The 14,247-nt window shown below is 39.1% G+C and overlaps 1 protein-coding gene across 3 annotated transcripts; it reads right to left on the bottom strand.

Moving 5' to 3' along the window:
• Positions 1–4,537: 4,537 nt before the first annotated feature.
• On the bottom strand, positions 4,538–12,947 carry fam167ab (family with sequence similarity 167 member Ab). 3 transcript variants are annotated; one of them, XM_059356396.1, is made up of 3 exons: positions 12,822–12,946; positions 8,590–8,950; positions 4,538–6,734 (listed from the first exon to the last, which is right to left on the bottom strand). In XM_059356396.1, exons 1-3 carry the CDS (start codon positions 12,884–12,886, stop codon positions 6,471–6,473), a joined length of 690 nt encoding a protein of 229 aa, XP_059212379.1. In that variant the 5' UTR covers positions 12,887–12,946; the 3' UTR covers positions 4,538–6,470. The 3 variants fall into 3 exon arrangements, with proteins under 3 accessions (XP_059212379.1, XP_059212380.1, XP_059212381.1); XM_059356397.1 differs by having other exon boundaries at positions 8,590–8,947; XM_059356398.1 differs by having other exon boundaries at positions 4,619–6,734; positions 8,590–9,108; positions 12,822–12,947.
• Between the last annotated feature and the right edge of the window lie 1,300 nt (positions 12,948–14,247).

The raw sequence follows: 14,247 nt of genomic DNA, 5'->3' as shown, positions 1-14,247 counted from the left end.
GTCTGTAAAGCAGCTCACCAGGCTTTCAAACCATTTCCTTCACAGATCAGGTTTTTCCTCACTTAGTTTTAAAAGTAAAAAAAAATCAAACGTGTGACCATTGCCTGGGTCATCTCATGTTTACAGAAGGCCTGAGAGGCATGTGAGGGCTTCTGTTTGTTGTTGGGATGGATCAGATGGATCAGAGTGCAGCCACAGACTGGAACACTACACCTGGATTCAAAAAGCTGCTCTGGCTTGAGACACTGTCTGCCTCATACAAAAGGATGAGATAATCAAGAAACAGATGATCTCACCGAGCAGATTCTTTCTCATCACACCAACTATTCTCAGTCAGCCTGTGACAATGTTGCGTCATTGTTTTGCTACTGAAGGAGAGTAAATTATTGTTTTTGACTTGGTCTCTGTAATTGAACCGTGTCTGCTTTCTCACAGGGCTTGGCAGACTCCTAATTGGCCACCTGTAAATTCTCCTCTTAATCCACTTTTTACACAGAACAGAATTACTCATTGCAGTGCCTCATTAGAGGTAAGTAATTATTAAATAGATCAGTTGGTTTAATTAAGTAATTAAAAGATCCCATGCTGCTTTATAATTATCTTTACGACAACGGCTGGAGCCCCTGTAGTGCCTTCCATCCCTTTCTATGATCACGCCTCGTGAAGAAGAATCAGATGGCCGTTTTTTGTTTTTTTTTACTGAGGAGATCATTGTAGTCAGGAATGAAAACTTGAGATTTTAGTCATAATGGATTACATGTAGAAGTCTTTGAATAAACTTGATCGGTTTCAAATTAACAAGGCGCTCTGACCTTCTGCCTTCTTTAGAGGAAGAATGTCTCTGTTGTAAAGCGTGGGACCTGTTGCTGCCTGATATTCAGAATTCAGAATGAAACTTCTCCTTAAACGAGACTTGGTTATAGACACAATGACAACCAGACTGGATCAAGCCAAACTGGTCCATATATAATGACACTCTGAGTGGTAAAACCAAGCACTTTTAATGTAAGTTACACATATTTTACCACATTATTCTCTCTCAATAATGGACCAATATGAAAAACGCATCAGTCACTTAGATACAAAAACATGGGAAAATAGTCATGTTTCCCTTTAATTCATTCATTATCTGTAAGCGCGGCTGGAGCCGATCCCAGCTGACATAGGGCGAGAGGCGGGGTACATCCTGGACAAGTCTCCAGACTATCACAGGGCATACACATAGAGACAGACAATCACGCCCTCATTCACTTCTACGGGCAATTTAGAGTCACCAATTCAACCTAAGTGCATGTTTTTGGACTGTTAGGAACCAAGAGAACCCGGTGACCCACGCTGACAGAGGGAGAACATGCAAACACCACACTGAGGAACCACGCCAAAGTGGAACGGGCACCCCTTTTGCTGTGAGGCGAAAGTGTTAACCTTTACACCCCCCTTAAATTCAAGTTTAAGCAAATTCTAATTATACAGTACCAGTCAAAAGTTTGGACACACCGTCTCATTCAATGTTTTTTCCTTTATTTTTATTACATTTTCTACATTGTAGATTAATATCAAGTACATAAAAACTATGATGGAACACATTTGGAATTATGTAGTAAACAAAACAAACTAGAATATGTTTTAGATTTTAGATTCTTCAGCCACCTTTTGCTTTGATGGTCTCAAACATATTAAGAAGGCAAGAAATTCTACAGATGAACTTTTAACCAGGTGCACCTTGAATAACAGAAGTGTGCAAAGCTCTTATCAAAACATATGGTGACTACTTCGAAGAATCTAACATATAAATAATTTTTACTATATAATTCCAAATGTTTTCCATGACAGTTCTGATGTCCTCATTATTAATCTACAACTTTTGACTGGTACTGTATATGGCTTCAAACATTAAAAAAAACAGTAACCATTTATTCACATTCAATGTCCACCAGCCACATCTCACACAGAGTACAGAGCCTAATCCAAAATTAAAAAGAATCTGCAAGCAATGCTTTCCCCCAAATTAATATCCCACACATATCAAAACTGCTATTTTTAGCCCCTGGACATGACGTGTCCAGGAGCCGGCTCAAATGTTCCTCTGACCTTATAAATCTATTTCCCAACAACCAACACAGTCAGAATCAGCGTCTCGACACTCCTGGGGTTTAATTGTGTGGTCAGGCTTAAGCCTCTGCAACGTGCTGTGTTTCTCCAACAAAAACAGTCTGATTCAGCTCTTATTTCCACACCATAAAAATGAAGAGTGTCTGCTGGTTTCCAGTCAAATGGGGATTGTGCGGTCAAAGTTCTCGCTTTGCAAAGTGTCACAAATGAGGAAATCTTGTCATCATGTCAGCGGCCGAAAAAGAAAAAGAAATTGTGTCACTTTGTCTATTTGTTGTGTTTTTCTTCTCTGGGCTGTGGTGTGCTCTTAAATGTCTCATTCTCACAGTAAGTCTTTGCTGAGAAAGGATGTACCGAGACACTCGTGCACAAAGGCTCTGCATGAAGATGCTGTCTGGGATTCTTGCCAGTCTCACTCTGCGGTTCACCTTGTCAGTCATTCATGCCTGTGTTTGCAGCTCAGTCGTGGTGAGAAATGCTTCTCTGCGGCGTTACATCTGTTATATTCTGGGTATAGGATGCAGCTACATTCACATTTGTGAACATGAGGGGAAAAAATTCTGGTAGACAAAACATAAAGACAGCAAGTAACTGGCTGCATCCTTCTTTAGATACAGAAATCTCGCCGAGATTATTTTTCCTCAATCACACGAAACAAACTGCCTCATTTTTGCATCACAACTGTGGCCTTTGATACAGTATCTGGTCTTCATGCTTCAGCAGCAGAGATAGTCCCAGATTTTATGCCTGTCGGGTTATTTTGTTATGCAAATGAGATGGTTTAGGCATGAAATTAATAAAATGGCAAACTCCAGGGGCAGCTGTTGGGCGCGACTGCTATCTAAAAGAGCACAAAGTATTTTTTGTTTGCCTTTTTTTCTGGGTTTCAAATTGTTTCAGTGTTTATTTCATTATAATAGCTTTAAAATGTTTTTTTTTTGTAGAACAGAAAAGAAAAAGAAATTAAACCATCTCGATCACCAGCAGCTTGTTGGGAAAAGTATGTGATAGCCCCTGTTTGGCAGCCTTTCAGTCAAAAGGAGTTGTGGCTTTCAGCAGCAATAAGCCCACATAAAGCTGGAGCTCATGCATGAAAATCTGAGGCTCAGCAAAGTCATTCATGACATGCCACTTCAGGCCCTCCAGATGGACAGGGACGCAGGGTTGCACTGAGTGTCACATGCAAACACCCATGACCCCTGCGCTCATGTCTTCACACATAGCCCAAACCTGTGGGAGCCCGGGTCACCAACTGTTTACACAAGTTCTAGTGCAGAGTGCACAGATGACGCTATGTGCAGAACAAAAGCATGAGGACAAAGATGACAGAGGGGTTCATTTGAAGAGAGAAGGTGAGATACCCGAATCATGTAAAATTCCAAAGCATATAGAAAGAATTCCACTTTGGGAATTTATTCTCATTGAGAGTTTGACAAGAGCATCAACACCTCGTTTATTTATGTTTGCTGATTAAACATGAAGCTACAACCATCAGCCAGTTAGCTTTGCTTCGCAGAAAGACTGGAAACAGATGGAAACACTTAGCCTAGCTTTGTCAGAAAGCAACAAAAAATCAATCTCCCAGCACCTCTCAGTACATTTATTTTGTATACTGTTTTGGCAAGGGATTTATTTTTAATTTTAAGCTTAAACTCAGCTTCTGTAATGAGTCTATAATAAACTGTGTGGTAAAAAATGTCCCATTGAAACCTATTAAAGCCATAATTTTAATTCCACAGCCATTAAAGCATATATCCATGGATTATATTATGTCAAGATTTCAAGAGCCTGGGCACCAAAATTTTAGTTTTTAAAATTTTCCACCAAATTCAGCCATTTTCTCACGTTTGCTTTACAGGGCAAATACCTGCTATTTCCAAGGTATCCACTAGGGCAAGGGTTAGAGACATTTACTAACATTGTTGGCCAAAGAAAGAGAAAAAATGTTGGAATAGAGCACAAAACCTTATTTTGAGTCTTATAGTGAAGTTAAAACAGCCTACTAAGTATAAATTACCCTACCAATGTACCAACGTACAAATAGGAGGCTGAATAAATAGCAAGTCCAGCTTACTCTAACTAACTAGACTTGAAGTTGACAACATTTGGAAGTTAAGGCACTGGGCCATATATTTTGATAAGCATGATGCACATTTTAGTTGGCCAAAATGTTAAAACATTTTATTTAATGCCGTAAACAATTTTACAATTGAAAAAAAAAATTGCTTTGGGCCTGCACCAATGATAAATGAAAATTAAAATGCAAAGACATAATAGTTTCATTTTGTATACAATTTTTTTGTCACAGGCACAAGGAGTCACTGCAGATGCACTGAACATGTGGCTCCAGAGCTGCAGGTTGCCTACCCCTGCATTAAGCTTATAGCTACTGTATTATGGAGCACTGCAGCAATGTTGTTGTTGATCACTGTCATATCCCAGACAGTGAAAAAAACATTAGTATTCAAATAGATTTGTCCTTTTGTATTAAAAAACAACAACAAAAACAGCAGTGGCATTATGTAAACAAATTGGCATTTAGAAAATTAACAATGTGAAAATAAATGGATAATTGGTAGTGATGATCAGAAGTGAAGTTGGTAAACAGATATAACTTAAAAGAGGTAAATAATATTAATGAATCATTTTATGAGTGAGCCAAAAGACCTCCAGAAGGCTCAAGAGTAACTCCATGTGCTTAAATAGCTCACAGTGACGTTCGTGCACAAAGATTGCTGGTTCAGTGTATCTAATCTTCTTTATTGCATATGTCTCATCATCTCTCCCTGGTTCAGTGAGCACTTTAATACACAGTGTTGTGATGAAAGACTCCCTTCTTGTGACAAGTCTTACCACAAGAGTCCATTGAGTGAGCTTTGTTGTGATGACAGCAAATTAAAGGCTGAAAAAGTGACGCATCTGACTTCTTTATGAATTGTTTATTTCCAGTACATTTGTGTAAACATACTAAGGTATCACATTTTACCAAACCAGTTTTAAGGTATGTTTCAGTCCATTATAGGTTTACAAGATCAAGTTGACATACTAGAGAAAAGCTAATTATATAATGTTGTGGCAGTCTGAGCTGTGTAGACACAAATGTTAACCTTGTTATTTCCGTGGTTATTGTAACTTTAAGCTGCAAATCAGATGTTGTTTCAAATTAGATGTGGTGTGTGTGCTCTTTGTTGAGACGGTTATAGTATATCTGGGCCACAGGGAGGGGCATCTCACACCTTGAAACACCTTTTCCTGTTGCGTGCTCTGCTCATTGGGACTCAAATTTCATATGCAAACCCCCACAAAGAAAAAGAGTCAGAAAAGATTACCTTCAATGATATATCCCATAATAACTGCCATCATAACAAGATCCACATAATCATGTCATTCAGTACACACAGAGATCTTGATGAGTTATAATTCAATGTTTATGCATGAAACTAAACCATGTTTTTGTTTCAGACAAACAATGTCGTCTCAAAAGGTTGCTTCGTGTCTAGAACTCAACAATTAGAGCATAAAATGGGCAAAGCTCCGACCAAGGGCTGAATACATCTTTACTTATAATAAGCAAACCTCAGCGAAGGACTTGAAACCATTGTGAGGTCACCAACTAGTGCAACTGGACAATCATTATAAAGAGCAAATAATTTTCATCATAATCTACAAAAAGCAATGCTTTCTAAATTGATACAACTACTTGCTAACTCAAATGGACTTGTTATAGTATAGTGTACCATTTGTAACCATAAGGCATCTTTTTTAAAAGCACAAAACATATTAGATTTATTTGCAGGAGATGGAAAGAAAAATATTCTCGACTGCCACTGAAAGCATAATACAAAGAGGCCTGTGTGCAGATTTACATATTTAATCTGTGCTTGATAAATCTTGGCTTATAGATGGAAAACACAAAAGTTCCAGCTAACAACTAAAGTATATGGAAATATAACTGGTAACAGTATAACTGATAAGGCTTAAAAAGTGGACAGGAATAAGCTTAAGATTGCTTTACTGCAGTTTAAAAATGGAAAGCATTCTGTTTCAAGTCACGCTGGCCTAAAGCTCTAAAATCTGCTGTGGTTTTAAGACTGAGAGGTTTCTTTATATAGCTGCCATGTATAGTCTAGTGGCAAACATACTATATATGTACCTACTAAACTCAAATTCTTCTTTCTAAATAATATACATTATCTAAATCTCTCTCTCTTTAATTATAGGGGCTGTAAAACATCATCCTCACAGCAGTGTGGTCAAAAGGATTCCGCGACAAACTTTCATGTTGCACTGGAGCAAAGATAGTATTAAACAGGCTGTTTTGTTTTCAGGGTTTTCCGCCTGAATTGGCGACCCTGCCTCTAGCAGAGCGAGAAGCGTCGAGAGTTAATGTTCATCTTGGTGACGCCGATGAGTCTCAGCGGGGCAGAGAGTCCGAGCCCCGGGGTGACCGGACATTCACACAGCAGGTCCGACAGCTCGTCCCGCTCCTCGAGGCCAAAGGTGGCGTCATTGAGCATCCGGCGATGCAGGTGGCACGTTTGCTCTATCTTCAATTTGTTGATGTCGTTGCGGAGCCGCATGAGCTGCCTCGCCAGCTGCTGGTCCTGCAAGCGCATGTCTGTCTGATGGAGAGAGGCAGAAAACAGTGGTGCTCAAATTACCTGCTAATAAACTGGTGTCCATCTCCACTTTTGCTAGCTAAAGTGACGCATATTCTGGGCACAGGAGGTAAAGGGGTTGTATTTATTGGCTTATTTAACCCTCCTATTATGTTGCGGATCAAATTGATCCATTTCAAAGTAAAAAAAAAAAAGATTTAAAGGTATTTTTTCCTAAAAATAAAAAATGTAAATTTTTTTTTTTTTAAATCAATGTAATTTAAAACTATTGTATTTTGTACGTAGGTCTTTCCAATATCGATAAAAAAGTTTTAACATGCATATTTTATCTTCTTTGAACCATGATCCGTGAGAGGTAAAGCACACCATTGCACTAAATATTGATTGTAATTGTTAGTAATGGAGTTAATGATGAAATACAAACAATGTTTATTGGGATTTTTTAGTTTCTGACACTTTTGGATAATTAAACATGCCCCGGGTTATTGCTGTTCCTGAAATGAATATAACAGGAGGGTTAAGCTTAGTTGCGTTTTGGGTGTCACATGAAGTACAACAGAGAGTCATCTCCCATTCTCCCATTTTGCATCTGGAACCCAACTATGTAAAGTAAGTGCATCTCATTATATGAATAATGCACCCTTTAAATAGCTGCTTAACACTGCACCATTGACTTTAGACCAGGTTTTTGTTGGTCAATGGTATACCTGCTTGCTGCTGTCTCAAGATAGTAATGCACCAATATTGTGCCTGACCACACCTCATTCTGAGAGAACTTACACGATGACAACCACGTCAGTCATAAACTAGCAATTATAATTGCAAAAATACTAAAAAAACAAACTATTCTTTAGGCTGAGTAAATAATTTTAAGAAATGTATCCTTTAACTTGACAAAAGACTCCAAACACAAGGTTTGTGGTTTTGGGGGAGATGTGAGATTTAGAGATCTTAGCCCGTTTTGAATCTTCATGCTAAGCTAAGCTAAGCTAAGCTAATCATTTCCTGGCTGTAGCTGAATATTTAACCTACAGTCACAAGGGTTGTATCAATCTTTTCATGTAATCCTCAGCAAGAAGGCAAACACTTGCTGTAATGTCAAACTATTCCTTTGAACACAATTTTTAAAAGTTCTTTTTACTTCTCAGTATGACTCCAACATTTATAGTTCACATAATCTAGATTCACTTGGGAGGCCGTGCTTTCATTCATTACTGTGTGACAAAATCTAAAAAGAAAACTCACAGTGGGACATCCACAAACACGTTTCTCATCATAAGCTCTCTCAATTTTTATCTCTTTCGTGTCCACTGTCTATGTGCAAGCGTCTGTGCAAACACCATAATCATCTCTCTTGCCCACTGTCTTTGTGCAAACGTTTGTGGCCACATACTGTGTGAGTGTGATTCTGCCTCTGAATGTGCCTCTTTGCGTGCTCAGTCCAAGCTTATGAACTGTGGGTGAATGTGCAGAGTAATTGAGCAGAGTAAAAATGATTACACTTGCAGAAACTGTGTGTAACAAATTTCTGAAGCTATTGCCTGAGTCCCAATCAATCTCACTCACTAAAGTGAATGGAAATCTTCTGGCCTCTAATTGGACATTGTGCTCTTTGTTAAATCCTAATTAGCTAAGGAGCAGGAAGTTATTTTCTATTCTGGCCTTTAACTGCAAAATTACAAGGCTTTTCAAATTAAATATGCTGATGAAAGTGTGTATTTGAATCTCAAGTATCCAATTTACCATACAGCAATTTGAGAGTTAAATGCCTCAACAAGATCTTTGGAACCCACTGGCGGCAAATACAAAACAAAATTAAATATTCCAACAATAGATGATACATTAAGCGATGTCTCACCAGTTCTCTCCTCAGCCAACTGAGAGCTTCATCGATGTTCCCGAATCCCTTCAGAACACCAGATTGCCTCTTGCACTGAACCACAACAGACTTCACCACAGTCTCTTTCCCCTCAGGCTCCACTTGGATTGAGTCTTTTCCACTTCCTGACTCTCTGAAGCTTTCTGCTTCCAGCCTGGCTTTCCACTCCAGGTAAGAAGGTCTCCTGGTCTCCAGTCTCAGTTTGTCCGCCAAGGCCTTCAAGTTCATGAGATGGTCATCTGAAGGCAAATCCATGTCTTCCCCGCATTCTGGTTCCTCCAGCGCACTAGCCTTGTCCACAATAATCTTAGGAGCTGAGGGGACGTCCATCATTAACCTGCTGAATACAAAAAGCTCCTTAAGAATGTGGCACAATGCAAAATACCATCGTTGTAGGGTTTTGTCCTTCTTGCGTCCCCTGCCTTTGTCAGGAAAGTGATTATTTTAAAAGTTCCTTGAACTCTCCATTGGATGTTTGAAGGCAGAATGTGTTTAGATCTGCAGAGGAGAGAGACAGAGCACGTTGTGAAACATTTGCTGCCTATACCACTGGCAACAACATCTAAATGACAAGATACAAAATAATGTGCATTCTGACAAGCAAGACTGCACCTCAGCTGTCGCATGAGAGGCTCGGTTATATGACTGGATGGATTATATCTCAGAAAGATAGAATGATGAGTATAATGAGAGTTTCTCTTTGCCTTCTCCTTCATTCTGTAAAGTGATTAGGATTGAGCAGTTGGCCTCTAGCATATCAAATAATAATGGATCAGTTCAATGAGGGTACACACCTTCAGGATTTCCATTTAATTGCAACAAATAGTTTCCATAGCAAGGACCTAGGTACTGTTAATGTATCAGCAATCTTCCTCCTCCCTTATTGCCTGAACCAACCTGGGACGGACAGCAACATCAGCATGCTAACATGCTCATGAAGACAATGCTAACCATGATCAACATCTTACTTTCATGTCTTAGCATGCTAAAATGTGCTTATTAGCACTAAACACAAAGTCTAGCAATAACCTTCAAGTCTGAATAGTGAAGCCAATGCGAAATAGCCTTCGTTATTACTAACGACCAGCTGGAGGCAACTACAATAGTTGTAAAAAGAATTTAAATTATATGAAATCTATGGGAAATGTACATCACTTCTCTCTTGCTTTATTACCTCAGTAAACATTTTCCTTTATGGTCTCGAGTTTATGGTCTCATTTGTTACTTTTAAGCATTCTTCAATACAACATGATTTCGTAAATTATGTCCCTCCTCCAAATATGGCCACTTCTGGTCGCTTCAAAACCATAGTCCACAAGCAAATGGGTGACTTCACGGTGGATACTTCCACTATTTTATACAGTCTACAGTCTGGGCCAAAGTGGTTGACCGACCAATAAACTGGGGGATGGATAAAAAGTTACATCACATAACTTTTTAATAGAACATTTTCTATGCCTATTCTTATCATGCTTTAGCCTGGCTAACGCCAGACTAATCACAAATGAGATTAGTCTGAACACCAGTAATTAATTTCTCTGTAGAGGAGGCGTGGTTTACGATCCTCCAGAGCCGTTTATTGGGCGATACGAATGTCAATGCCAATCGTATCAGTTATACCAGATGACGTATGTAGAGCGACAGAAATTGATGTTTACATAGCCAGACTAGCCCATCTCTACTTTGAGACTAAAATGCTGATTTCTGCTTCTGCAACGTTTTTCTGCAGCATGTTCTGGCTCTGGCTGCTCACAGTCTACCGGCAGTGTGTGTGTGTGTGTGTGTGTGTGTGTGTGTCTGTGAGAGAGTGTTGCTTGCTGCTTTGCTTCTCCAGTTCTCGCTTTCTGCAAGATTATTTATTTTTACGCCTTATTTCCCCCTCATGTTATTCAGTCACACACATCCACTGATTTTATGGTCAATAGACGAGCTGCTGGGGGTCTCTGGGGGCTCCGCTGTCCCCCGGCTCGTAGCGAGATCACCGGCATTACAGCCGTGAGCGGTAGCGGGGCTAGTTGGTAGATTAGGCTTTGGCCAAATCCTGTCGGAAGCAAGACTCAAACATCCTTTTTGGTGGTGAAACAGGAGTGTAAAGCCAAACTTTGTTCTTCTTTTAAAATCAACTTTCGCTCTAAACTATTTAAAACGCCTGCTGCAGCCATGTTGGATCCGTAAGAAAACTACAAAACCACAAGCTTCCATCTGTCGAGTAGTGCGCGTCAACGTCTTACCGTTCCTCCCCGTTCTGTGATTGGATCCCTAAAAGACTTGCCAGACTGTGTTGCAGTTCGAAATGAAATCGAGCGTGCAAGGCAGTATGGGTATACCCAGACTAATCATGCTTTACATCCATATGCAATTACAGGTAAACAATATATTGAATCCAAATCTCAGTGTTTTCTTTAGCCTAACAGTTCAGAAACACAGGATTGAGGCTGGAGCCCAGGGGAATCAAAATCACAAGCTAAATCTTTAATGCAGCCTCTTAAGTGACATGGCAAACACATACTCATAACAGTGGCAGCATGGCAGCAAAAGCAGACTTTCTGCCCAGTGTCTTAAGGCACTCAATAAGTGGTTAGTGCTCAGTTATTCCATAATGGGCACAGCAGACCAGAAGTGAAGTCATTGCCCTTGTATGTAATGATAGGCCTTGGCTGTTCCGCTAGGTAAAATAGACCTCTGACTGTGCAGAGTAGCCGACTTACTGTATAATACCCAGGAATGGATCTTTATTCTCCAAAGGAATCACTGTGGCTCTGAAGACCACATTGTTACAGGAGACCAATAAGAAGAAGGAAAAAATCCATGCCACATTAATTTTTAAAGAGTTTGTATAGGCACTGTATGCACAGGAAGGAATTGATCTAGATTGTCAATAGGAACTGCAGAACGAAGAGGTTTGAAAAAAATGGGGAGAAGTGTGTGTACACATATTATATAACGAGCTGTGATCACAATTATAAAGAAAGAAAGGGTTTAAAATCATAACAGCAAAAACCCCTAACCAGCCTCTTTTTGGCTCCTTGATCATTAAAGAGGCATTTTTGGTTAACCAAGACCCTTTTGAATACCCCAGCAGGAAATTTTTGTCTGAAGCCAAAGTTTACATTCTGAATATAAAATGCAGTCTCTGGAAAAAACAAACATGCAAAAATCTTGGTGGGGAAAAAATATAACTTATCGACATTATCCAAATGTCTTAGCTGGCATTCAAGCATCAAGCATTATCAAAACATTCCTTAGGATTCAAGTCTGCAGAATCTGATTGCTTTGCAACATCCAGTTGCAGCGTTACCACACTAATAACATTTATTTTGTGGTGTTATTATGATATGCCAAAACCTGGTCTAGCTAAAGAACTTAAAAAGTCTGGCTCTGTTATCTGGAACATGCAGGCATGTCTACACAACAAACATGACTGTAGACTGCAGTGACTAATCTGGCTCGTGTGTATGTCTCCGATCACATCACACCATTGAGTCACTTCCATTTAAAGGTGTTAAATTCCAACCTAGAGGGTTTATCATGTGCTCATATGGTACAGAACAGGGAAATATTGAGAATATGAGCAGCATCCATAGAAGTCATCAGCAGGATCACAAAGTGCCTCAAGGGGATAAGTAGCCTTACACAAAAACTATTCATGGGGGTAAACATCCAATTACTGCATATTGGATAATTTTATGGCAACAGAAAGTTAATACTGCTGTGTGTGTCACAATGTGCCACATTTACAGCCGAAACTAACCACAAATAGAGAAAAACACACACCAGCAACAGGTGTTCTTTTTATAAATGCAGTATATGATTTTTGCTTTAAAAAGTACATTTTGAGAGGCTAAAATACTTAGTATATAAATGCAACCTTTGCATCACTTGTTTTAATCAAACCACAATAGCCTACATTTAAACATTATATGACATATGGCATGGCTCGTGCATGCAAATACACACTTCTGTCCTTCAACAAAACATTGCAACAACAAAACAACTTAATGCCTAATTTATTTTAACATGTAGCAGCTTATTCTCTTGAGGATGTAGCCTAGCATAATTTCAAGCTAAAGTTTACTGAATGATACTGCGTCTATATTTCGTACACGACATTCAGTTTAACCTCGTCTTGTGTTCTGACACAGTGCTGCAGCACAAGACGCTGCCGGCATCATGTGAAACACTGTAATTCAAACTGCGTGCGGCTCGTTTACCTTGTAAGAAAGCCTCTGCTGCAGTCCAACTTGTGTTCAGCCACTCTGAAGCCAAGCTGCCACATCAGTGAAGCCTATCTCCAGCCCGCTCTGTCTCATATCATCCCCTACAGCTCCACGGTCCACTTGTTTGTGAGCAGGGTGCTACCGGAGGAGGGGCGGGAGGGTTGCGTCAGGTTCTGGTTGCTTGGAGACGTCCGAGGAATCCCTGTCAGACTTCCCGCCGCATGAATATCACTGCAAGTGCGCCACAGTCTGATAATTAACCAGACAACAGCTGCTGATACTCTTACTATCTTTTATTTTATTACAATACAATACCACAATAATTACAAATTGTGAAAAAAATCGACACTTAAAATAAGTTTTCATATCGTCACCCTGTTAAAATAATCGCCTAATTCATTTTTTTCAAGTTTTGCAGGAAAACTTCACTAAAAGTGTAACATGACATTTATTGATCATTTCACTCAAAAAGGGTGTAACAAAGGATGGCTATTGGCATAGTAATAACGCCGTGTGTAAATTATGTAACTTAAGAGAAATAAATGACTTAGGCAATTTTTTAAACATGCCTTTGAGACTTAAGCAAAATATGGTAACACTTTATTTTGAAGGTGTCTACATAAGAGTCACACAAGCCTGTCAGAAACATGACATGACAAGTATCATGAGCATTAATGTTACTTCAAAGTGTCATTAATGTTCATGACACATCCCATGTCATGTTTATGACACGCTCATGTAACTCTTATGTAGACACCTTAGAGTAAAGTGTTACCAATGTTAGTGTCAACAATAAAACAGTGATAAACTAAACTGATAACTAAACAATCTCCCTCTAGCTCTTCTTTGCTGGGTTCTTATCTGATGCCTATGAATGTGGCAAATTGTCAAAGAAGTGAAAATCACATGATCTGATCAACTGAGGATGTAGGAGATTTTACCATAGGTGGCCGGCGTCATGAGGAGATGATTTAGGCAAAAAAAAACAATTTTGATTAAAAAAAATGACTTAGGTGATTATTTTAACAGTGTGATGATATGCCACACGTTTCATCCTTTATGAAAGTCCCTTTAATAAAATCAGCCAGAATAAATACGAAGAGCTATTCAAAAATGTCTTAACATGGACAAGTGTTTTTTTGAAAGGGATGATTCACCCCAGAATTATGTTTTGTTTTGTTTTGTTTTGTATGTCATGTTTTTCCTTTTTTTTAATTTTACTGGTGTGTGTCTGTGGATTAAGTAACCAGGTCATGATTTCTGAATTGATAATGAATAGTGCTATACAGCACAACAGGTAAGGTGAAAAGTATGCTGTTTTTAGTTGTTTTTAGTTTTTGTTTTTTTCTAGGGGGGAACTGTCAATTTAAAGTCCCAATTTCCCAGTTTACTGATTAAGTGTGCTTGTTAACATCCTTGT

This window comes from Centropristis striata, chromosome 18 (assembly GCF_030273125.1).
Source record: "Centropristis striata isolate RG_2023a ecotype Rhode Island chromosome 18, C.striata_1.0, whole genome shotgun sequence".
Taxonomy (NCBI): Eukaryota; Metazoa; Chordata; class Actinopteri; order Perciformes; family Serranidae; genus Centropristis; species Centropristis striata.
Note: the sequence above shows the minus strand (reverse complement) of the source record. Positions and strands in the feature narration are given on the sequence as shown.

Coding starts and splice junctions, on each gene's coding strand:
- fam167ab (XM_059356396.1), bottom strand. CDS start 12,886: ATGTGGCAGCTTGGCTTCAGAGTGGCTGAACACAAGTTGGACTGCAGC. Junction 8,951..12,821: donor AGCAGAGGCTTTCTTACAAG/GTAAACGAGCCG, acceptor TTTTGTATTCAG/CAGGTTAATGATGGACGTCC. Junction 6,735..8,589: donor GTTGGCTGAGGAGAGAACTG/GTGAGACATCGC, acceptor TCTCTCCATCAG/ACAGACATGCGCTTGCAGGA.